The sequence below is a fragment of the Wyeomyia smithii genome, chromosome 3, assembly GCF_029784165.1.
Source record: "Wyeomyia smithii strain HCP4-BCI-WySm-NY-G18 chromosome 3, ASM2978416v1, whole genome shotgun sequence".
In the NCBI taxonomy this organism is placed as follows: domain Eukaryota; kingdom Metazoa; phylum Arthropoda; class Insecta; order Diptera; family Culicidae; genus Wyeomyia; species Wyeomyia smithii.
This window is the reverse complement of record NC_073696.1, coordinates 79,405,027-79,430,090: the sequence shown is the minus strand read 5'-3', so window position 1 is coordinate 79,430,090 and position 25,064 is coordinate 79,405,027. Positions and strand designations below refer to the sequence as shown.

General features: G+C 39.3%; 1 protein-coding gene across 9 annotated transcripts in view; it reads right to left on the bottom strand.

Moving 5' to 3' along the window:
• The window catches only part of LOC129732749 (probable nuclear hormone receptor HR3), a 511,429-nt gene that overhangs the window by 49,762 nt on the left and 436,603 nt on the right, over positions 1–25,064 (bottom strand). For 4 of the 9 annotated variants that reach the window (XM_055693927.1, XM_055693930.1, XM_055693932.1 and 1 more), the window contains one exon: positions 11,308–12,858. The exons of 4 other annotated variants lie outside the window; for them this stretch is intronic. In XM_055693927.1, the coding sequence (XP_055549902.1) occupies positions 11,308–12,286 (979 nt within the window). In that variant the 5' untranslated portion in view covers positions 12,287–12,858. Of the gene's footprint in view, positions 1–11,307; positions 12,885–25,064 lie in introns of all 9 variants that reach the window. One more of the 9 variants, XM_055693928.1, reaches the window with a different exon arrangement.

Genomic DNA, 25,064 nt, shown 5'->3' with positions numbered 1-25,064 from the left:
TTACGTGCAAAATTGGTAACCTAGGTAACCACTGCAGTGCTGTCGATGTATGTCAATTATTCCAGAACAATTCAACATTTTCAGTGTGATTTTTTCGTATCAACAGAAACTGATTTGGCAACTTTTTATTTTCTTCAACGCAGTAAAAACAGATGACAATACATACAGTTGAAATTTAGGTTTTTTAAAAATTCATCTCATATATTCCTGCGAATTCAGCTTGTTTTTGGAAATTTGAGGTGAACATTTCAAACATTAAAGTATTCTTAGTGTAGTGAGTGATTTTGTTTGGTGATTAAAAAAAAAAGTAGCCCGCTAGTGATGAAAAAAACTTTAGCTGGCTGCTGGACGAGTCCCGTTGTTGCCGTATAGAGCAATGCGCGGATTTTGTTTTCTGAGGTAGGTGATTGAAATAAATGAGTTTTCGAGTGCAGATACCCGACTATAATATCAAATTTAGAGCTTTTGGGTGAGTTTCTAAAGATTCTACTTCATGAGAAATCTAAAGTGAACTAAGAAGAATCCATTCCATGGGTTAGCAGATTGGTTTAGTTAGAAAAAATGCGTTTTTTCCTGTTTTCAATTGTGTTTTCATGTTATATAAGATAAATATATGGGCTGAGATGAAAAATGGAACAGTTCCACTACATGCGAAGAAATAATATCCTTTTGTAGTACTGTGCATAAAATTAAGTTTCACCACTATCCGCATGTTTCGGCGAGTGGCAGAAAAGTTTTGCATAATGCACGCACAATCGAATGATTTTGGGGCGCTAAGAAATGAATTTCTCCTCATTGCAGATTGCCATTTGCATGACGTGTGGGCTGTTGTTACCTCAGTAGCATTTTTACTATTGTCAGCACTTTATCAGCTTTTAAGTTGTCTATAACAGCTATTAGATAGACAACAGAATAATACAATACGCGCGAGTGGCTGAAAAATCTACTTCTTCACAATGAAATAACTTCACAATATTCAACACAATTTGTTTTCATTTTTCTTTCAATAGGGTCAACATAAGAACATATTGATCGTATTCCCAAAACTATTGCAAGAAATACATTGATATAAGACAGACTGTAACAATTCTACGTTGACCTTGTGGTCGTGTTTTATAAAAAACTTCTTCAACTATTTTTACACGCATCCACCTTGCAATAAAAGAAACACAGAAACAGAGTTGAAATGCGAAAACATACTAAATAATTGTTACAGAAATATTGCTTGCGCTGTAGGTACTAAATGTTGGATTACTACAAAGTTACGTATTTTTTTTATTGTTCCATTTTTATGGAAATGAATTGGTTCCTAATTACTTTTCAATTCATTTCGATGAGCGTGATACTCTGAATTTGTCAAAAGCCGCAGTGTTACCAAATTTCAAAACTGGAATATTTGATACTCGCCAAATTATAATTTCACAGTGTTTCATGTTGTTTATGCTAATAATGGTTTCCAAGAGTATGTTAATTTCTACAAGCAATTCAATTTCATGTAGTTTCGAATTAGGCTATTTTTATCAGTGTGAAAATGTTTTTTTTTTAAATACGGAAACTCGCATGGTATTGCAGGGCTGGTAGCAGGTCTCTTTTTAGAGACATGGTGTTTATTTTAAAGCTAGTCTCTAAAAAGCTTTTTTTTTTCAACAAAAGATTTCTAAAGTCTCTTTCTTTTTTCATCAAAAAGGACTAGTTTCATTTTTGTAATACAATCCTTTTAAATTTTGAAATTTACAAACCTTTTCACAATTCAAAAAAGAAATTTAAAAAATGAGTTTTATCTGTAAAGCTCCTTTTTTCGAGTCACTTCTAGACTGCTACCAGCTCTGGTATTGAAACATTAAAAATATGGCCTAAAATGTATTTTTGGTATTTTTAATGAAAATGACAGTAAGGGTAACGCGTTTTATGTATTTGGTAATTCGACGTTTACCCCACAATTAACAAGATGAAACAATAAAAAAAGCTAAACTATAAAAAAGAAAAGTTTTACAATTTTAATTTCATTACAAAAACATCAAACTTTCTCTATGTGTTACAAGAAAAGACGAGGCGACAAATTTTGGTATAACAAATGGCAAGTCGGTTGGTTTTTGGACGAGTAGATGATTTGCGAAACTTCTGCTAGCCAAGTTTCGCTCGCGTTCCCTAATACAACATTTCGCTCGTCTCGTCAAATTGCTCGCCTCACCTTTTGTGATAGGATAGGATTATTTTGTTTGAAAAAATATGGATGGAATAAGGAACCTTGGTCAGAACATTCGGGTATTAGCAGTGGAGTTAAGTTATATACATCTTGTTGATGACGCGAAATTTTGAAATCATACTTTGATACATCTTATTTATTGTAAGATTAACAACGTTTTTATTTAGTAAGAACTTTTGATTAAGAACTTCAAATGCATTATAATATAAAAATTCCTGATAACCAATTATATTGTTAAGTTTCATTATCTTCTACTGGTCAATCATTCTAACGCAAATGACGACGGTTGGAAGCCGCTCGATTCTAGCCGCGTGAACGTATGATTCACCGGGCGGCAGCTTCTGCCGGCGATCTCGAATCAAAACAAAATTCGCCAAAGTCAATGAACTGTACGGATGAGTCGGTCTCATGCGCGCTTTCCGCGGCAATCTCGGTTCTCGCGAGCAAAGAACGAACGCGCACCGGTAAAGGAAAAATTTGGAAGCCCCAGCATTCATCACAATTTATCATTCGAACGACGCTAGCACGCGTGCTGCTGGTAGCCGATTGTGTATTGAACCAACATAAACGCGATCGCCAGATGCCTCGTGAGAACCCCGCGCTTGGAGCCGAAGTCGTAAAAAATCTTGAGTGTACAAGAAATAATACGTCAAGACACGTGACGGCGGTACGGTTCGCATCGGGGGTCTCAGACCGGCTGGGCTATGTGGGAAGGCAGGGGTAAGCGACGAAGAGTGTAATTTCGGCGAAGCAGCGAAAAAAAAACTGCTAAATATAAAATACAAGACAACGTTCTGAGTTGAACTCGCGACCAGACGCTAAAAAATTGACGCGATCGCGAAGCCGTGCGAGAGTTCGTTGATCTTTTCCCATTTTTTTTTAGTTCGTACGGCTGGGCGATGGCCGTCGTCCGGCTTTGGCCAGTCAAAGTTTCGGTAGGTCCGGGCCGTCGATGAACTTTGGTGAAAATGATGATGCTTGGCTGATCGTACGGTACGAGGTGTGCGATGATGACGATGATGTTGATCAGGCGCTGCCATTTTACTCGCGCATACTTGCTACTACAAGCGGCCAGCTGTTGGAACTGCTTTGTGTGCTTTTTCTGCTTGGACTAATGATTATTGCTTCAGTCTGTTGTTCAGTAACTTTTAATATATTCTTGATGGTTCGGCAGTGAACATGGGCTGGCGGTAGCGGTTTCGGTGGATGTATGCGATCGCCAGCTACTGTGGCATCTTTCTTCCACGAAATTGCGAAACATTGGACGGAAGCTGTTTGATTGTCGTTTTATGATGTTTATATTTCTAGATATAACTTGTATTTGGAACTAATGTTTTTGCAATCTGGCTGGCAGATGTCCAACATCTTCGAGAAATGGATGTTTCGTTTCGGCATTTTCGCGAAAAAAAAAGATTTTACACGTTATCAAATATCAAGACTTGTCAAATGTTGTAAAGTCTCTATAAATGTTGATGAAAGTGTCGAATTTGTTTGATTTTTCAATCGAGCTCCCCAAAACTGTTTGTATGTCAATAAAATTCGAATGTTTCGTTTCGCACGCCCTGTATGCAACTGTAAAGGTGTTGCGGGCCAGTACTTCTCATGCAAGAAGAACTCCGCATTTTCCCAATTACTTTTATTGCCCAATCTTGATTCGATTCTATTACGTTGTCACTCCGGGATATCACAGCAACTTTAGCGTCAAGTCGAAGCAAATCATTGCGACGACGATGACGACGATCAAGTGCTGCGGGCTGGCTTGAACGAGGTTGCATGTCCACACTGCGCTTCCATTGAGCAGAATGGGTGATGCTCGGGCTTTAAAATTTATTGTACTATGTATGCAAATAATATGTTTATTGCATGGAGTAACGTTCGCTGGTGTACAATATTTGAACTACACCGCTTCTCTCGGAGTCGATGAACCTTCTTTGCTGGCAGTGCAGCAGGGTTTAATTCCACACGTTTGGAGAGTTTTGTTTCAATAGATTACCATCATTAAATTATAGTAGTTAAACAATACATTTCCAGAAGAATGTCTCGTAGAAAGAACTCGATCGGAATTCAACCCTGAGTGCTTCATTGATTCCAGTGGGAGTCTTTCTGTGCGGGCCTGATGTCATTCAAAGGAACACTAATGGCGTGCCTGCATAATGCACTTTTTTGCACCGTGTGGCCGCAAGTGGGAGAGGAAACTGCCCAAGCAGATTACACTAGTAAAAGGCACGCTGCTGCCTTCAAAGCAGCTACTGGGAGTGTGCCCGTTATGCAGTTATGGCAGACGTGATTGAAACTGAAACTTTGTAGCTGACTAGTGCGGCAATGATGCGCCAGTAGTAGTAGTTGTAGGTACTAGTGTACTAGTTGAATGAATTGAGTGCCGCCAACCGCTCTTCTGCCCTTCGGTCGGTGTGCATTCTTCGCTGTGAGAGACAAATGTTGCATTTATGTCTTCATTCGTCCAACTGTCGAGGAGATTATGTGCTTGGAATACTCATTGCCCACTCATGTGGCAAATGACACGATTAGCTACAAATAGGCAGCGATTGGCCTGCGAATCAATGGGTTTGTTTTGGTTCTGACAGCACTACTATGGGTGTAGCGATTTCTACGCACCATACATTGCGATGGTCAATTACCAGCTTCTGATAAAAGTCACACAATCGGCCAAACACTGACTGGGTGAATCAAAAACTTGCAACGTACGGTGAAAAGGTACAAAATAAAGTGTTGGAAATTCGATTCTATGCATCAGCAAAAAGTTGAAAATAAAATCGATCGACATCAACGCCCGCTCGTCAGTACATCGCGGCATTTGCTAATACTGACCATATCAGCAGAACTCTCCACCACTCGAATGTTTTACTTTGTAAGCGAAAAGAACAGCATTACCACACGACCTATTCAACGTGATTTCCGTTGAGTGCGACATTAGAGTGGTTTTACGAAAAGCAATTCCGATGCACAGTTGGGTGGACTCGGATGGTCTAGAATTAAAACTATTTTTGTTAGTATTTTAAAAATAGTGATTTCTGCTTTGCGTATTTTCACACTATTTTTACTACGTTTAATTTTATTGCATTATTGCAATTAAAAATTACAAATGTTCGTGGGAAAACAAAAATAGTTCATGGTAGTATATATGTGTCATATTCAAATTATTACAGGCACTCAAACTAGTAATAACAAATATACAAAATACTTTGAAAACCTCAGATTTGTCAAAGATATGTAAAATTAATTCCTGATATTTCATATTTTCGGCTATCCCCATAGAAATGTATGAATAAATATTTTCTTTTAGAAATGTATAATAAATGTTCGGTACTATCAAAAGTAACTCAGGCCTTTGACTGTAACAATTATTTTAAAATCAGCAGACAACAAATAACCTGATATCGTTTGGAGGTACGTACAATGTACCAAAGAACTTTTAGAATTCGAAGATCTCAAGGTCAGATCAGATCACCGTATACATTTTCATGATGTGAATCTATAGTTCCTTGCAATTTATTCTTGAGTTCTTCTATATAATCAAAGGTTCCGAAGAAATGTAATCAACGTTTTTAACCCTTTATAAGGCAGTGGCAACTATATTGCCACCAACAACTTTCGTTTTTTTCTGCTTCATAATTACGAGCTATGATCAGTGATCAGAAATAAACAATAAAATATAATGACATTTTTTTAGCCTCCGCCCGATAAAGGGTAAAAAGCTCAAAGGCTTCTTGAGTTAAAAAAACCCACCCGCAAAAAATAATCAGTTTTCAAAGTCAAAAACTTGAGCAAAATTTCATTCAAAACAAAATTAGTCGATGATCGATGATAGATCATTCAGCATGGGTTTACTTTTATGCCGTTTTGAAAAATAAGTCTTGAGGTAGAATCGTCTAGCAGTAAATATAAACAATCGTTGTAGATAATTCAAGTTTATGAAATTATTCATGGGCTATCCTTACCTAACGGATGACACCAAAAAATTGGAATTTTTTTTGAGGTGCTCAAAGCAAAGCAAAGCCTTGGTGCTACATTCCGTATCGGAATTCGACCTTCTGTTTTACTATACACAGACTTCGCAGCCAACCGTTAAGTGCACAGAACAATTGCGGGGCTAGCGCTACGATCCTACTAACACTAACAGTTTCTCCCGAGCCGAGACTCGAACGTACGACGACTGGCTTGTTAGGCCAGCATCGTACCTCGAGACCAGCTGGGAGATTTGAGGTGCTCATATTCAACAAAAAAACACGTTTAGAGAGAAATAGATCAGTGAGAATGAAAACTATCTCTCTCTCTTCTTCATGCCAGAATATTTGGTTTCGTTTATGCATGCACACAAATTTTGGCAAATAAAAAGTGAAATCTTTCGGTTTCAACTGCTTATAATTTTCTGCAAACCTGCAAACCCCAACAATATTACGCGAGGAGTAATATGTGCATATGTATCATTGGTATATCTAGAATTCCCCGTGATACTCTTGATATTTTCATAAAAAAAACTCCAATTTTACAATTTTGATTTTAAAATATCTTATAAACGGAGAGATTTTTAAAGTTAGTCAACAAGAGCTTTATGACTTGAAACTATTATAAGAATCATACTGCCTCATTGGAATTTGAGTATCCTTAGGATTGTTGAAAAAAAAAAACTTCCAGTAGATTTCAGCGTTTGGTGGTATGAACTAGCAAAGCTGGATGAAGTAAACCATATGATTTTGGACCCTTTTACTCGTTTGGTGAAAATCTGGTATTGTATTTCACTGTTGTGATAATCTTGAGAAGTGTTTGCGGGCTGTAATCAGATGCAAAGGCGAAAGATTTGAATTGAACTGGTTCTATGAACTGTAACTGAATTATTCTGCAATGACAATAAAAAAGAACCAGAGAAGAAAAATTCATCTGTTTTAAATTTATGGCATAAATAAAGTGTATCACTTCCACGGTGACACCCTGTAATGAAATATTACACGAGAGACTTTGGCAGCACGGTTAACGTTGTGTACGTTTGAATGGTCTGCTTAGTAAAAGTTCGCATTTTAAGTGTTTTTTCACCAGTTTCTTGCTAAAACTAGTATGTTTCATGGTAGTACACGCATAAGTTGGAGTGCTCATAACTGAATCCTTTTTGAGCGAAGTTAGCGCATTTATTGATTGAATTTGGAACCTGTACAACGTATGTGCGTTGGGCATAACGCATTTGATCCTCCAGCGTGTTTTAAATGTAATAGGCAGCTTCAAACCACTACTTTTATAAAGTATCAACCGGTGTTCATACAGCTGGCATCGTTGAAACAGTGCAACCAGTAATCGATACTACTAAACCGGAGTTAAGAGAAACATTACGTTTTTTGTGTATATGATACATATTCTGATTTTCATCTCTATTAATGTGTTCTTTGTACAACTCTTGCGCTATGCGTTTCACGCATTGACTGATCAAAGCTTGACCTTTGCGTGTAGTTATTGTAGGCTGTGGAGTAGGGTGTTCCAAAAAAATCGATGTTGAAAAAGACAAGGTGCTCAGCCCTAAATTGAAAGATAATGTTATTTATAGCATTTTTGTAGAACATTTCGACTTTCTAAAAATTCGTTTTCAGGTTGCCCAAACGTGATTTATGAAAAAACGACTTTTTCAAGCTACAAAACCACCCTCTTGCACTTTTTTCAAATCTGTTCGATTCCTACATTTTTATATATATTTTTTTATTTTTGTGGGGTTGTTTTTGAATATTTTGCATGGTTTGGTTCAGCATCTCATTCAATTATTTGACTCACAGAGCCCATTGAACATCACAAAAAAGTGATTTTTTCTCATAATTTTTAGATAAAACTTTTCAAAACACATATAAAAATGTTTTTGATCAAGAACTGAAATTTTGACTGAAGAGCGGGATTCAAGACAAAAATTTATATGAAAAAAGATCCTTGATATCTTATTGGGTGGCTGAGATATTGACGTTTTACATGTGATGGAAAACTATGCATTTTGTCAAAAATGCCACTAAAGCTCAATATCTCCATTGCACAGTGTTTTATTTTGCCGTTTGTGCGTATAATTTCCTAAATAGTGATTGAAATGTTGATTGTAGCCAGAAGGTATGTTCGGAGAAGCTTCAGGATATTCAAAAATACATCTTTGAATATAGAAAGATGAGTGAGATAGAAAATTTACTTTTTAATCAGAATAAGATAGACGCATGGTGTCTTCGACAAAGTTTTTGGTTTTCTTGAAACAAGAAACTTTGCTGAAGACATTATGTTTCTATCTCTTACATATTACGTGCAACATTGAGTTTTCTAATAGAAGGCACTAAAAAGCACAATTTTCGTTCTAACTTTTTTCGTAGATTTTTCCGAATTTTTAAACATTCTACTAAGTTATCCCCCATCCAAAAGCGCATTTGTTTTCTGAACATTGTTTTTTTTACCTCCCAAAATAAAACAGTTATTAAACATGTTTGTTAAAATGCATGGTTTTCCATCACATATAAAAATGCCAATATCTCAGCTCCCCGATAAGATATCAAGTATCTTTTTTCATGTAAATTTTCGTCGTGAATCCCGCTTTGCAATGTAAATTTCAGTTCTTCATCAAACTTTTTTTTATTTGTGTTTTGAAGAATTTTATCTAAAAATTATTAGAAAAATTTATTTTTCTGTGATGTTTAATTGGCTCTGGGAGTCGAAAACTAAATGCAATGCTTAACTGAACCATGAAAAATATTCAAAAACAGCCCCACAAAAAAAAATATAGGGAAAAATGTAGGAATCGAACAGAATTGAAAAAAGTGCAAAAGAATGGGTTTGTAGCTTAAAAGAGTAATTTTTTTCATAAATCACGTTTGGGCAACCTGAAAACGATTTTTAGAAAGTCGAAATGTTCTACAAAAATGCTATAAATAACATTATCTTATAATTTAGGGCTGAGCTCCTTGACTTTTTCAACATCGATTTTTTTGGGACGCCCTACTGTGGAGGCACACGAATATGCAATGAATTCAATGGATTCCGTATAACAAGTACAACTTATTGTTTCAAATTTGTGATGTGTTGATATTAGAGCACATACCCAGGAATAAATATATTCGACCTTTCTTTCGAATTAGTCGAGTATTCGGAAATTTTCCTTAGAAAACAAAATAATAATAATGATAAAATTTGACGGCTAATAAGAGGTGAGAAGAATATTGGTGTTGAGATGATTATAGGAGCGATTTCCCTAAAAAAGAATTTCAGGACTAAGTAATAAAAAAATCGCCAAACTGAACGAATGAATTTTTCAACATTGATTTGAAAGTCATTAGAAAGAAGATCGAAGCAAGCGTGCAACGCGAGTAGACGGCTGTTATTTTTCGTGTTTGCGTTATTACAGTAAAATTATAAATTCCGAAATACAAACCGACTAATTATCAGAAGTATACACATAATTTTATTCTGCTTTATAAAACACTATTGCCAAGTATCAAAATTTGTTGTGAAAATGCGCTAGTAAGCTGTTAAATGTGTTGATTTAGTGTGCAGAGCCCAAAAACAGTTGAAGTTTAGATTCGCGTACCGTAAAGTATCATTAACTAAAAAGTTACCAGAGCTGTGCATTTTTATATCACTACAAATCCTATCCTGTGATACTCGTAGAGATGCAGTGGAGCCCGTGGTCGTTGTCGGCGTTGTTATTGGTCAGTTGTAAAAGTATTGTGTAAAAATTGTACTTTAAGAATGTAATGCTTAGTTGTAGTTGATGTCACGCGTGTCACGAACGAGTCGAGTAGTTTCGTAAACGAGCTACTCGCCAAAAATCCAGCCGACTCGCCATCTGAAATACCAAAATTGGTTAGACGGCCGCTCACTTCGTCTTTTGTAATAGGCCCCACAATCTACTATCTTCCCGAAACATATCCATGATTTGTTACCATTTACCTATTAAAAATAAAAAAATCATACTCAGCCAGTATCTGACTACAATGTTTTGAATAAAGTTTTATGCCTATACTTTTTAAAACATTATTCAAAAAATTTAAAAAAATATTAAGAAATTATCAAGTTTGCTACATCAAATACGTGTACAAATGTTCATTCAAATCAAAAATAGGCGATTGAATTTTTGGCATATTTTTTATCGATTAGCATGAATTTGATTTTCATTGTCGTGCCGAAAAATTATAATTTTTGACCTGTGTATTTTGCTGCTGTTACAGTATCAACAATTGTTGTAATCCAGTTACAACCAACACTAACTATCAAGAACCTAGGAAGAAATTCTAAAATTCAATTCAGATTCAAATAACTTTTGGGTTTTTTTTCGATAAGTTGATGGTTGTCAGAAATAAAAATTGTGAGGACATTCCTTGGGCTCAATTCAAGACATGTCAAACCATTGTTTGATATTAATTGAATTGCCAAAACTCTTCTGTTGTAAGCAACATATTCAAATATTTAAAACGCGGATACTATAACAAGATACGACATGCTTTCCCTAGGTAAGAGTACAAGGTTATTAGGAAGAACGTGCATCTAATATTTCTGTCCAAAAAAACACCATAGATACTAATTTGCCTTGCAGAATATGGAATTAAAGGCGTCAGATTGCGATGATTTGTGATGGAGTCATTGAATTCAGAAATTCATCTACATTCAAATCAGTTAAACAAAGTTTCATTTACAACTTTGGACAATTATACCTCGAAAAATTACCTTTAAACTATTGTTACTCATGATCTACATGCACAGTAGGCAATAGTATCATGAAAAAAAATTTCATCATCGAATTTAAAGATCTGACAATGTGCATTTCGTTTATTTGACTGAGATGACCTGTGTAGAATTTCAGCCTAATCTGATTTGATCTAAAGTGCTCAAAATTTTGGTTTTTGATCCTAGAAAATTAAAATACCAAATAAAAAATTATGTTTAAGATGCCCAACAAAAATTTTCTCGTTGTGTGCTGTGTGTGTGAGAGAAAAGTTTTCTCGTTGTGTGCTAACTGACTCCTACAAAGACTCAAAATAAATAATGATATGCAGAAAATAATAACGTTGAAATTCAATGTTTCAATTATTTACCAATCTCCTCTCTGCAGCTTCTCAACACCATCATTCACTTACCTCGAATTGAATTCGGCGGTTTCTTCTCATGCGGATGGCCGCCCAGGCCGAGCAAATCGCTCGCTGTCCCGCCCAGCTCGGCACCAGCTGCGGCCGCGGCAGCTGCAGCCGCCGCTAGCAGATTGTTAGTGTTGAGCGTTGACGAGCCGCTGCCGGAGCCGACCACCGACGAAGGTGGCGGCGTTGTACTGTCGGCCAGATCGCTGGTGGTTGCCGCCGAAGCGGCCGCCGCAGCAGCCGACAGTGACGAACAGAACGCATTGAAATCTTGCTGATTCAGTATCCCTGAATGTCGGCCGGTGCTGGAACTGCCGTTACTTGCGGAGTTCGCTCCGGTGCCGGCCGGGCCACCGGAAGTGCTAGCATCGTTCAATGGTTGCATTAGTCGATGGCTGAGCTTGGGAAACTCTCTGGTATCACGAGTAAAACTATGACTATTATGGACACTATTACTACTGGTATTGATGCTGTTACTGCTAGGGTTGGTACTACTACTGCTACTGGTATTTCTTAAAGGCCCTAAATTTGTATCACGTAATTCAGTCGTTGCGGCAGCTGCAATGCCCGTTGTAAATAGGTTTCTATTGTTTTGATTATGTTGCTGTTGGAGTTGTTGCTGGTTTTTATGGCTATTGGCAATTTCGTTCAGAAAAAGGCGGGTATCGGAAAGCAGGTTGTCATTCCGGAGAGAACTGTTGTTTGTACAAGTTCCTCCGGAAGAATTGCAACCAGCAGACATTTGCTGTTGTTGTTGTTGCTGCTGCTGCTGTTGTTGCGTTTGAGTTAGTCTCGAAGAAAGCTTTGGAGCAGAAGCCATTGCTGCTGCGGAAGCTGCTCCAAACAAACCATGTCCACTTCCGGGTCCTGTCCCAGGGCCACTGCCGCCACCATTGCTACCGGCACCTCCATCGCCAGCGAGTCCAGCTCGAAATTTACTGTTCCAGGTTTGGTTGAAGAAATCGGTGAATTCACTATCCATGCTTTGCGGTCACTTTCACTCAGGCGCACTCACTCAGTTGCCACCCTTTCGCGCGCGCACGCACACACTATGAAGATTTTAATCTTTGGAACTACCAAACAATTAACAAACGGAAACCACGCTATTCGTCTTTTCTGTTCCGTGAAACAATCCGACAGAAGGGTGGGACGCCTTCGTAGCGTGGGATTAAGTGGGATACAAATCCTCAATGCATTCAGCAGTCATCTTCACTAATCCTGTTATGTTGACCGGCGGATGAATGCTGTTGACGGAACCGGAATGTTTCGGATGCGATGAAAGAGTAATGCTTGGTTCGCGTTGCACCTTTTGATCCTGTTTGCCGAACGGTGTTTTACTGTTTACACGATGATTTTGCAGCAACGTTCTACAGACTGCAATGGTGTTGTCTTTTCTCAGTTTTTCTACACTCTCGGTACGTTTTATAAGTACATGAGGTAAAATTCACTTTAACTCTACGATAACAGTTTTTCGATTTTGGTATATTACAGATTATTCCACTCTCTGGAGCGTTAAAGTTTTAATCTTTCCTTTCACTTCTTTAAGCCGGATTCCTGAAATTATTTCGAACGCAGAAAAGCTAAAACAACAATCGTATCAATCGATGCCGAGTGTTACTCGCGACGGCGCAACGGTACTGAAATCGCGCTGAGAAAGAAAATTATTAAAAACAAAGCTACTGCCTGGGCGAGGTGATGATCGCGGGCAGTGTTACGGGGTTTTTTTCGGGCTGTGTGCATGTGCTTGAGAGTGTAGGGTATTCTGTTTTCTCGTTTTCTCTTATTATTGGTTTGGCTTTTTTTCTCTCTTGTTTGCCGTGTCATTAGTGGGAAAGAAAAGACGACCCCGAGCGAGGAAGGAACTGATAACGATTCCGTTTTGTAGTGTTAAATGTAACAACACATCGGACGCTGTACGAGGAGTGCAATGGCTGTTATCAAATTTGACCGTGTACAGGTGGAAGTGCAAATTTATTCTATGTGTGTTTGTTTGATTAGTTGTCATGAAATGAAACGCGCAAATACACGTAGTCTTTAGGACTAGAAGAATTTCATTTTTTTTATTTTTGTGACAATATATCTTAATCAAAAATTTGTTAGTCCCAACTGTTGACAATATTTAGTGCATAACATTTCGGAAGCGCATACGATTGATTATTTAAATAAAAATAACTAAACGATGATTGCCATTAGTATCGATATTTTTCTTAAAAACAATTGATTGCATTCCAATTCACTCAATTTTTTTATCCGAATGGATAACATCACAATAACAACCACAATGACAAGTTACGCTCGCATCAGAAGGCGCATAATTACTCAACCCCACCGTCGAAACAGCTTATCCGTGCAAAAGCAAACATTCCACCAGCCACTAGCAGACTGACCGCACTTCAATAATTGACCAGCCCGAGAAAAAAAAAAGAAGTCCGCTCCAGTATCATATTTAAATAAATTGTACGCAGTAGGGCTTATTTATGTCATATTTTAAATGCGCCTATATTTCAAGCACTTGTCCGTACAGTGTTAATTTATTGCGTCCCCCACCCCTCCCCTTTCCAACACAAACGCACTTCGACCCGAACCGGGTCGGCTGGCTTAGCTCGAGCTAGAAACGATGTAAGCGAAAAAAGTGCACTCTTTGCCACTTGCAGCAGTAGCGGCATAGTCGAGTACCGACCGCTGCTGCGGCTCCGTTTCGCAAACACAAAAGTGTACAATCTCATTTTAAATAGATTTCCGTTTCTTGACCTACCACAATACGTTTCGATTTGCGAGTGGCTGCCACGGCAGCTGGCAAAGCGCACTCGATGTTTTCCTTTCTCCCAGCAACCCACCGGGTGGCGACGCAGCGGAGTCGAACTGAAGTTGAACGGCAATAGATAGCAGCAGCGTGGCATCGGGAATTTTCCTACACAACAAATTCTGCATGCCCAGGCTGTGCTTCATGGAGATAGCCGAAAAATGGTGGAAAGCTGGATGAAGGGGGAGAGGCGCAGACGGGGGGTCGGTTGGTGATTTTCGCACCGTAAAACCGTCGGCGCTCTTTCTCTCTAGTTCTGATATTTACGCCACTACAGCTCATTCTCCCTATCTCTCTTTCTCCGGCTAGTGTTAATGCTCTCCTGCTGACGGTGAATTGTTGCAGTGCAAAAATTGTGTGTTGCTCTGCTATGCAACCTTCCGGTGACAAGTGCACACATTCTCGTGCAAATATGCACTTAGTTGCGGCATGAGAGTACTTGGGTTATGTGTGCTTTCACTACCGAAACTAACAGGGAGCTCCAACAGGGTTGCCACTTCTCAATTGATACAGTGTCGAGTGTCTGTGGCAGACGAATATTAGATGGAGAGACTATTCGATAGCGTACAACAGTTATTCAATCGGTCCAAAGCGGATGAGATGAAATTGATTTTATTCTTTGATTATTGAATTTGGGGATGACATGATTGTTCCATAACGGTTGAAATCTATTGCACCGTAATAATAATTTTGTGGTGCTTGTTTTGATTAAATTCAAAAATCATAAACCAGATTTTAAAACATTCATGCTCTCGTATTGGTATTAGAATTTTCACGGTCATGATATGATTTCATTCTTCTTAACTCTATTCTTCGTCGAATACATTAAAGTCTTTTTTACTCGGGAAATACGTAGCACGTAAATAAAACCGCCGAAGGCTACCAAATCAGTGAATATTGTGCAATCGTCTTCAGTAAACTACACAGTAATAAAACTTTATGTCAAATCGCATGTAATCATTATCGGTTATGATAGAAAATTCCATAATATCACTCGCAAGTTGAATGATAATGAACAGAATTTTCAAATAAATTCGTGGTTTACGTCAGAAGTAACTGAAATTTAAATAAGAAACTATTTTACGTGACAAATAATATTCAGAAGTTTTGTGTGTAATCGGATGCTATAAATAAACGGTTTGAATATAAAAAAACCGTTGAAACATGCCTAGTAAAAAAAGAATTCCGCATAAACCGCGTAACCCGCGGAACCGCGTGAGTTCCTTAATCCACGTAAAAAGAAACTTTAGCGTACGCCGTCAACACACTGACAACTTCCAATAAGTTGAATAGTAAAATAGTTCGTAAATATCGTATTTCCTTAACCCTACACTGAAAATATTTTTTCGTTATTTTTTGCACGCACGTTTCGTAAACATGGAATTCGTAGATTGTACAGCACTTTTGTTGATTGTATAGAATATTCGTATTGCAAGTTATCGAATAGAATTGCGAAATTACGCATAATTTGTACAATTCACAAATGTATTTTCGTACGAACGTGGATAACAACGAACAAAAAACCGAAAGCACGAGTATTTACTTGAACGAAATTTTTGTGTTCTGTTATTTTGATTTCGTATAATGTATATGTTATTGGGTAGGCTTACTAATTTTTCGTACTATTTACATTATGCAGCGTTTGTTTGTACGAATAATTGCATTCATTTTCAAAACCTTTCGTTACGTATACTGACGAAAATACCTTCACATTTATTACGCATCAGTTTCGTTGCAGAAAACAACAAAAGGTTTTGTATGTAATACACACGTTTTCGTGGAATAAACTGAAATACATTTTCAGTGTAGAAAGATAGTCTGCGTCAATTTGACTCCTCGTTTTAATTGACATTGTCCCCTTTTTTTTTAAATAAGGCGAATCTGTTCTCGTTCAAAAAAAAAAACTGAATTCTGGTAATTGTAATGTCGCAGACAGACATCCAAGCTGAGTTCCAAACTTGTGTACAGTTTTTTGTTTTATCAATTAGTAACCAGATAGCGCTACCAGTGACGCCAGCTTATATTATTAAATTGTAATCAAATGTAATGTAATCAAATTGTAAACAAAAACTTGCATTTTAAATGATTTAAAATTCATGCATCAATATAATGCCTTAATAAAATTAACTTTCCATACTCTTACCTTCCATAAAAGTTTAGGAATTTAGAATAAATATATATTAGATCCAATACGTGCTCTTTTAAATTCGGATCGATGTTCAATAGATTCGAATGCAAGTTTTTGAGTTTTTGTCTTTCCCGTTCCTTCCGTATATTATATCAAAGTATTAGCGAGAGTTTTTCGAACTAATTGCTATTTTTACAACCCCTTTTTACCCGCCAACATTCGAGTTTATTAAGGCAGGCAGCTTATTTAGTTGGGGAGGTAAAATATAAGCGAACTGAAAAATATGATACAGACATGGAAAAATATGTCGTATTCAGACGAGACAAGGAGATTGCGAGTTCTTGTGCTGTCTGGATGCAGTTAATTTTTCCAAGTCTGTATCATATTTTTCAGTTTGCTTATTTTTCTCTTTCACAACTACATATTATTATTATTATTATTATTATTTATTTATTTCCATCTGACCCGCAGTGGTCTTAATGAAATGTTGATACACTAGCAATAACAAACAAAGAACAAAGTGCAACATTAACAAACAGATTTCCAGCAATACAAACTATCTAACAAGCACATGAAACATTTTTAAACTATCTTATGCACTACATGAGTCGTCTTAACCTATTCTTGAAAACATCTATGGTTACATTGAAGCAAAATAGTCAAAAAATCTATTGAATACGTTACACATCGCCCCTATAGGTTCGTTCTGGCCGTAGTTAGTACGTTGGTAGTCGAGTCGTAGAAAGTTCCATGATCTTAGGCTTCTCGCAGGCACATAGATGTTGAGTTGAGAGAGAATGGCCGGGGCATCAATTTGTCCAGCGAAAAGTTTCCCCACAAAAACAGCTCTCGATATATTTCTCCTTTTTGCTAAAGTGTCCATATCCAGTAAACGGCAGCGATCAAAGTATGGAGGAAGCTCACTCGGGTTACTCCATGGTAGAGTACGTAGTGCATAACGGATGAACCGGCTTTGCACTGACTCAATTCTATTTTTCCAAATCTCCGCATTGGGACACCAAACAACAGCAGATGTTTCTTGCACCGACCGCACCAGGGAAAAATATAATTAACGCAGGCAATATGGGTCTGAAAATTCTTTGGCGATTCGAATCATAAACCCTAGGTTCCTATCCACACCAAGATCCTTAACTACAGTGACTCTTTCAAGCGGCTGACCAGAGATTGTGTAACTCCACAGGATTGGATTTTTTCTACGGGTGAATGAAATCGCAGAGCATTTGGAGATACTAACTGTCACTCAATTGCGTATGCACCAGTTTTAGAAAGCATCAATATACTGCTGTAGTTCCTCACAGTCAGCTGTAGATCTTACGACGAGGAAAATCTTCAAATCATCGGCGTAGATTAATTTGCATCCTGGCGGAATGACAAAACAAACATCGTTGAAGAACAAGGAAAATAGCAGCGGTCCAAGGTTGCTTCCTTGAGGCACGCCCGACAAATTTACAAAACTGTATGACTCGCTGTTTCCTAGTTTCACAGACAGAGTACGACCAACTAAGTAAGATTGAAGCCAGCCGACCAGATTCGATGTTGCACCCAGCCGCTCAACTTTCGCCAACAAGATGTTGTGATCCACGCGATCGAATGCTGCTTCGAGATCCGTGTAAATAGAGTCTACCTGAGCACCATCTTCCAAATGTTTGATGCAATTAGAACAGAACTGTAGCAGATTTGTTGTTGTAGATCTTCCAGGAAAGAAACCATGTTGGTCTACCGAGATGTACGCGTTGCTTTCGCGAAGCAAGACGCCTCCTACTAATATTTCAAAAAGTTTGGACCCAGCGCATAATAATGAAGTTATCCCGCGATAGTTAGCTGTATTCTGTTTATCCCCTTTTTTGAAAACTGGGAACATTGTTGATTTTATCCAGCGTTCTGGAAATACTCCTTGCGCCAGCGACTGGTTGAATATTAATTTTAATGGAGCACAAAGGGCAGTAGCACATTTTTTAAATACACTGGCAGGAATTCCGTCTGGACCAGGTATCATAGATGACTTTAATTTCTTTATTGCAAGCATGATATCATCGTCGATGAATCGAGCATTGCCTAGTTGTAGATCTTCCAGGAAAGAAACCATGTTGGTCTACCGAGATGTACGCGTTGCTTTCGCGAAGCAAGACGCCTCCTACTAATACTTCAAAAAGTTTGGACCCAGCGCATAATGAAGTTATCCCGCGATAGTTAGCTGTATTTTGTTTATCCCCTTTTTTGAAAACTGGGAACATTGTTGATTTTATCCAGCGCTCTGGAAATACTCCTTGCGCCAGCGACTGGTTAAATATTAATTTTAATGGAGCACAAAGGGCAGTAGCACATTTTTTAAATACACTGGCAGGAATTCCGTCTGGACCAGGTATCATAGATGACTTTAATTTCTTTATTGCAAGCATGATATCATCGTCGATGAATCGAGCATTGCCTAGATTCATTACATTGTTTGGAACGTTTTGAAGAGCATTTTCTACTTTGACAGCGCTAGCAGGGGATGCGTTGAATGCACTAGAGAAGTGCTTGGCAAACAAGCTGCAGATGCCATCGCGAGTGTTTGCAACTTCTCCTTCCAAAAACATTTGCGAAGGGAGTCCGCTTTCCTTACGTTTGTCATTCAAAAAGCCCAGAAACCTTTGGGGTTTCTTCTGAGGTTTGACTGTACACGTAGGATGTGCTGTGAATAAAGGATACGGTTATATGCTCTGTAGTTATTACTGGCCTGGGTGAAGTCTCGCTTTGTCAAGGGATTCCGTTGATGTGTGTATCTGCGAAGTGCTTTTGCTCTCAAACGTTCTAGTTTTTTCAACCGCTGATTAGACCAGGGTGGTTTCGGTCTGGGACGAGGAGCTGGAACGTGAAGACTGAACAGCTGAAGTAAAATAGTTGAGAGTCTTTCTACAGCAAGATTAACATCCATAGCATGATTTAGTGCCGTTTCCCAGTTGATTGCTTGTAACGAATCCATTAGTGCAATAAAATCTGCTTTGACAAAATTAAATTCCCTATCTTCGGGCGTATCATCAAAATCAACTGGTTGCGGAAATGCTTGAGTGACCAATAGAGGATGGTGATGCGAATCCATTTCTAGTAGAGGCTCACAAGCTTCAACGACAGTGCAATCCGGTGCCGATTCCTCATTGGCGAATAAGAGATCTAACGTTCGATTCCTATCGTTAGTGACAGTGCACATCTGTAACATACTCAGCAGCGACAGAAGAGCAGAAGCAGTTCCAGAAAACGTAGACTAGTGGTTTTCAAGCTTTTTGGCTCCGCGGCCTCATTTGCTAAACACAAAGAGCTCCCTCCAAAAGAATTTCAGATGCTGGTTTTGCAAGAAGAGGTAACGTTTTTCAGTCACATATCGTCCTCCAAGCCAAATTTGTTTCAGATCTTGGTCCTAATAATGTCGTAGAAGGATTAAAAATCTGCTCGCTCAGAGATATCTGGGAACTAATTTTACTTACTCGTCAAATTTACCAAGAGCTTCACGGCCCCTCGGCCGGTCGTGGACCCCCGGTTGAGAACCACTGACATACACTGTCTGCTTTAACCAACTATTAGTGAGAGTTCTTACTAAACATATGAACTCACAAAAACACATTTATTCATTTGTTTATTAATTTCATCCAACACAATGGTTTACATGAATGTGGGTGATGGGGAAAAGCCAACAATTAGGCATAAAAACCTCATATCTTTTAACATAACTATATAAACTTAGGTCTAACACAGAACAAATATAAGTAACAATAAAAAGTGACATATCCTTAGTTCTAAGCAGAAAGTCATGTAACATAGTCAAGATTGTCAAATAAAAATAAACATATTAAGAATAAAAGGAACGGTACTTTCGATGAACATCCATTTTCAAATCGTCTCTTGAAGCAGTTTCCGCCGGAACAATTTAGCTCTCTCTCCAAATTCGAATAGATGAAAATATTCATTAAAAATTGCACTCATCGAGTGTAGCGGTGAGTTTAGGAGATAATCCGTTCTGACTAATGGGCGACGGAGGAAGCCGGCTCTGGATCTCAGACGCCTGGAATGCGCACTGACGTTAAGCTGTTCCAACAGTGAGCTGCAATCAGTCTCAGTTGAAAGCAGTTTGGCAGCAAAAACAGCTTCCGAGACTTTTCGTCTTTTCTCCAACGTGGTAATGCCCAGCAATTTACAACGGGCTGCATATGGAGGCAGGTCGAACGGGTTGAGCCACCTTAGATTCCTGAGGACGTACCTGACGAACTTCCGTTGAATGCTTTGGTGTTGGTTGTCTTCAGGTTGGGTTTTGTTTTTGATGCGCGATGAAGCAATTTCGGGGTGTCGTAGTGAAGTGGTTTTTGGCCGTGACCGCCCTTGCACAATATTTGAACGTTTGAAATCGTATGGGATAAGGCGGATTTCGTTTATAAAACCATTGAAAGGCGCAAGAAGATTTAGTTCGAAAACTTGCCACCGATCTGAATATGTTTATTGGATCTGTCCGCGTATTTAGGCAAGTGATCTTAGATGTTTAGCCTACAAGAAGCGCATAGTGCACGGCGTTTTCGAGTCCTCTCAGAAAAAGAGGTTGGAGCTTAATGATACTTTCATAATACACTGGTCACGAGTTAATTTTTACTGAGAATCTATCTGTCCTGAAGCAGCCACACATTGCCCAAAACGACATACATTTCAAGGAATACCATCCTTTTAAAGCGTAGAAATTAGTGAAGCTAGCTAAAAGAAGGGTTATTCCAAAACATACACTATACATAGATGTTCACTATGAAAAGTACATTAAATGTGTGATATTTACAAATCATTATGGAATTTTGAAATTGTATCCGAATTTTTTGAACAGCTACCTAGTAGCTACCTAGTGGGCTAGGAGATTTTTCATTGCCCTGGCACCATTTTCCTAATACGTGTAAATAAAACAAATCCTTTAACTATTTACGCTTTGTAGATTATCTCTTGTATATCTGAGCTGAATGCTTTACCTTTAAATTGCTTTCCTCACAAAAAACGTCAGAAATATTTTTTTTGCCCTCCTCCCTCTTTCTCCAACGCTACGGTTCTGCGCGTTGAGTTGATTCTCAGCGTCCGAGGATCATCTCGATTCTAGGAATACCCAAATTGGAAGGTCATTTTAGGTTGTTTCCAGAAACTAGGAATTGCCATCTTGGATTTCAAAATGGCATATGGGACAGATTTCCGCCCGAGTGACATCATCCTTAGGTTGGTAAACGGGTGGGCAATGCATACCAGCAGTAAAATCCGTACTAGTTGGCATAAAATAGACTCCAGTTTGGTCGAAAGCATAATGCCCAGCAACTCCTATCGCTACCTCCACGTGGTACCGACTGGGATACAAGCAACCAAGGAAAGATCGGTGAACCAGAGGGAACTTGGTCATATGCTGACAGGGGAGGAGAAGTTGTTCTTCTTGGAGAGCAGCTTGCCTGAGCGTCTGTTCCCCAGGTTAGGGGCGGCTCAAACAGCGTTTGATCCGCAGCGTACGGCTGAACTATAAAATGCGGTGTCTCGCCAGCTACACCCAAGACGACAGCCTCATCGCGAGATTAGGCACCGCAGCTCATGTAAGGCAGCATGCTAAAATAAACATACTACGAACGGTATAGACCCAGGCAAACGAAAAAGGATAACGATTGGAAACTTGGCACTTGAAATGTTAGGACTCGAACCGGCTACAGAGCTACAGAAGGCAAAAGTGGAGGTAGTAGTAAAAAAAGAGGAGCGTTGGCCAAAAATGGAGAACGTGAATTCTGGGCGCTTGATCCGACCGCGGGCACTCTTTTTAAGTACCACATCTACTACAGTGGCGGCGAAAGAGTGAAACGGTGCGTAGGTTTTGTGCTTCTAGGCGACAAAATGAAGCGTGTCATTGGGTGGACGCCTATTAATGGCAGAAATGGGTATTGAGAATCAAGGGCAGATTCTTTAAGAACAGCAACATTAACGTGTACGCGCCGTCAAACGATAAAACCGACTACGTAAAGGAGCAGCTCTATGAGCTCCTCAAGAAAACGTATGGAGAATGGTCGTCATTGGAAGTATTAACGCACAGGTCGAAGAAACGGTTCTTTCGTCCCGTTATTGGTAGGTAAAGCTTTCATTCTACCACCAACCACAACGGCTTGAGGTTAGTGAACTTCACCGCAGCCAGGGGAATGGCCATCTGTAGTACCCATTTTGCACGTCTGAAAATTCGAAAGCACGCCTGGAGACACCCCAATGGAGAGGTATGCTCCCAAATCGACCACATGCTGATCGACGGCCAGCACTTTTCAGACGTCTTAGATATCCAGAGGTTATCAGCGGCAGGAGTTGCTGCAGAGTATACTCGGATAGTTGATAGGCGGATCGATGAACCAGCTGGAGTGAACCTGAACGAGGTGTGGAAGCACATCATGATGCGGTCAGCGGAACAGCGCGAGAAGTTATATGCATGGCAACGGGAACCACGCGTAGTGGGTGGTTTGATGCTGAGTGACTAGAGAAGACGGAAGAAAAAAAAAACGGGCTTACGCCAACAGGATAGTAGCAGCTAACCGTGTGACGCGTGAATGCGAAAGAAATACCGGGAGGCAAGAGCTACCGAAAAGAGGCTTCACCGCCGTAAGAAACGTGAGCACTACGATCGCGTCCTCACGGAAGCGAAGAATCGCTCTACCAGGCACGAGATGAGGAGCTTCTTTAGAACGATTAACGGATCCAAGGACCGAACCGTGCCAGTACCTGCCATGTGTAATGACAGGGAGGGTAACCTCATTACCGATAAATCGCAGGTAGCCAGGCGTTACAAAGTGCTGAAGAACCACAAAGCCGCTGCACAGTGGTCCAATGAAGCAAAAAGTGGAACTTAATTCCATAGCGCCTTCACCTTCATCCTAGCTTAAAAGTGTTTTCGAAACAATTGTTTGTATGAATGACCCGCATAATCGCAAATTGTCAAAAAGTATGAAAAGTTGACTATACTGAAAAAAAAAACTTTTTTGTGTTAAGAGACAGAAGAATAGTTTGTTCAGCAAAGTTGTAGAAGATGCAAAAATATGAAACTTTGTTGAACAAATGAAATTCCTTTCTTCTTTCGGTACAAAGTTATAAAGTATATTACATGGAACTTACTTAAAAGTTAGTTTTTTGTACTAAACTTTTGTTAGTTGCATTTAACACGAAAGTATTGTTCGGAGGAATAGAAGGTGTGACTTTTAGGCTTAGAAATTTCCCTCGTCCAGACGGGACTCGAACCAACAACAACAACGGAGATTGCGGGTTCGAGTCCCGTCTGGACGAGGGAAAATTTTTTTCTAAGCCTAAAAGTCACACCTTCTATTCCCGATCATTTTCGCATTCTCGCAAACTGCATACATTGCCCGCTTTACTAAACATTATGCTAGTTGGTGGGCACCATTATCAGATCGACGGGAACTAGCAATCGTTTTCCAGCCACCCTTCTGTGGTGCATTTTAGCGCAGATGACTGATTTTGTAATATTGTGCGTTTCGTGTTGGATTGAGAAACAATCATTTCGCCTGACATGTTAAATTCTAATTGATATTCATCGAAGAATGACTCAAAAGTGTACCAATCCTTATCATCTCAATAAATAAGCTTCAATACACCTTTATCACAAACCACGTGGTTGCACGTGGTTCCACGCATACCACTCACGTAACGTTCCGTAAGCTTCTTTTGAACCCATTATTATCGTTACTTGAAGTTCGCTTTCCGGGGTTAATGGCCTTGAAAGCCTCTCTTACTGCAGCATTTCGCCATCCACCGAGACCGAATTCATCCGGTTCTTCGTTCGTAAACATCTGACATTCTTGATTGATTGTTGCACCAGTCATCATCACCAGGAAGACGGCCAGCAACACGGCAGTCATCGTCCTTACTGTAAACAGCAGGTCAATCACCAAAAAAAAAACTCCTTCTGAGAGAGATCTGTCGTTGTGTTGTGGTTCAATGGAATGGATTGTGGTGAAATTGTGCTCTACAACCACTGTTTTTCTGAGACAGTGCTATAAATACCACTTTAAGGAAAAATGAAATTCTATTTTTAGGTTTTAGACAATTATAAAGCTTTCTCGCTTATAAACAATGAAAGGCGTAATATATTAATTATTATTCTATTGATCATTCATCGCGTCCATCGTGTTCTGTCACCACTAGTCTGGGTGGTGAAATCTATTTTTCACTGTACCATCATCACCGTCAGTACGAACTCCGACAATCGCCGAGGGATCACAGCGCGGTGTCACCAACAGCTGCTACCGTCGTCGTCGTGTCGTAGAAACCACGAGAGCGTTCACCTTTTGACGAAATATTTCAACGGTACAACGATGATAATGATGATGGTGAAAAAATCGAAATTCGCTTCAATGTGTGTGACCCGTGAGCCTGACCAGCACCAAACCTCCTCATACAAGTGCGCATCGAATGCACCGTCAAGAAACGGGAGTGCATCATAAATTCTGCGGAAAAGGCAGACAGTGGTGAAGGATGCATGCGGCTCGACGGAGGAATGATGCCTCGTGACGAATGCAAGTCGTGTTTAAAAACAACACTCAGCGGATCACACAGGATTATCAGGCGGCTGGTTAATAGACGTTTGATCGTACAAGTGTCAATAGCAGCAACAGTAACAGCAGCAGCGCACGAGTGCAAATGAGTGTGTAGACAGTTTTCAATGGTTGTTTGTGTTATCAGACATTCGTCGTGCGAAATTGCCCACCAGAGGAATGACTGCTGCCTTGGTCGGTCGGCTGGTATGGGTATGGGTCATATGCATAAGCGCAATTTGCA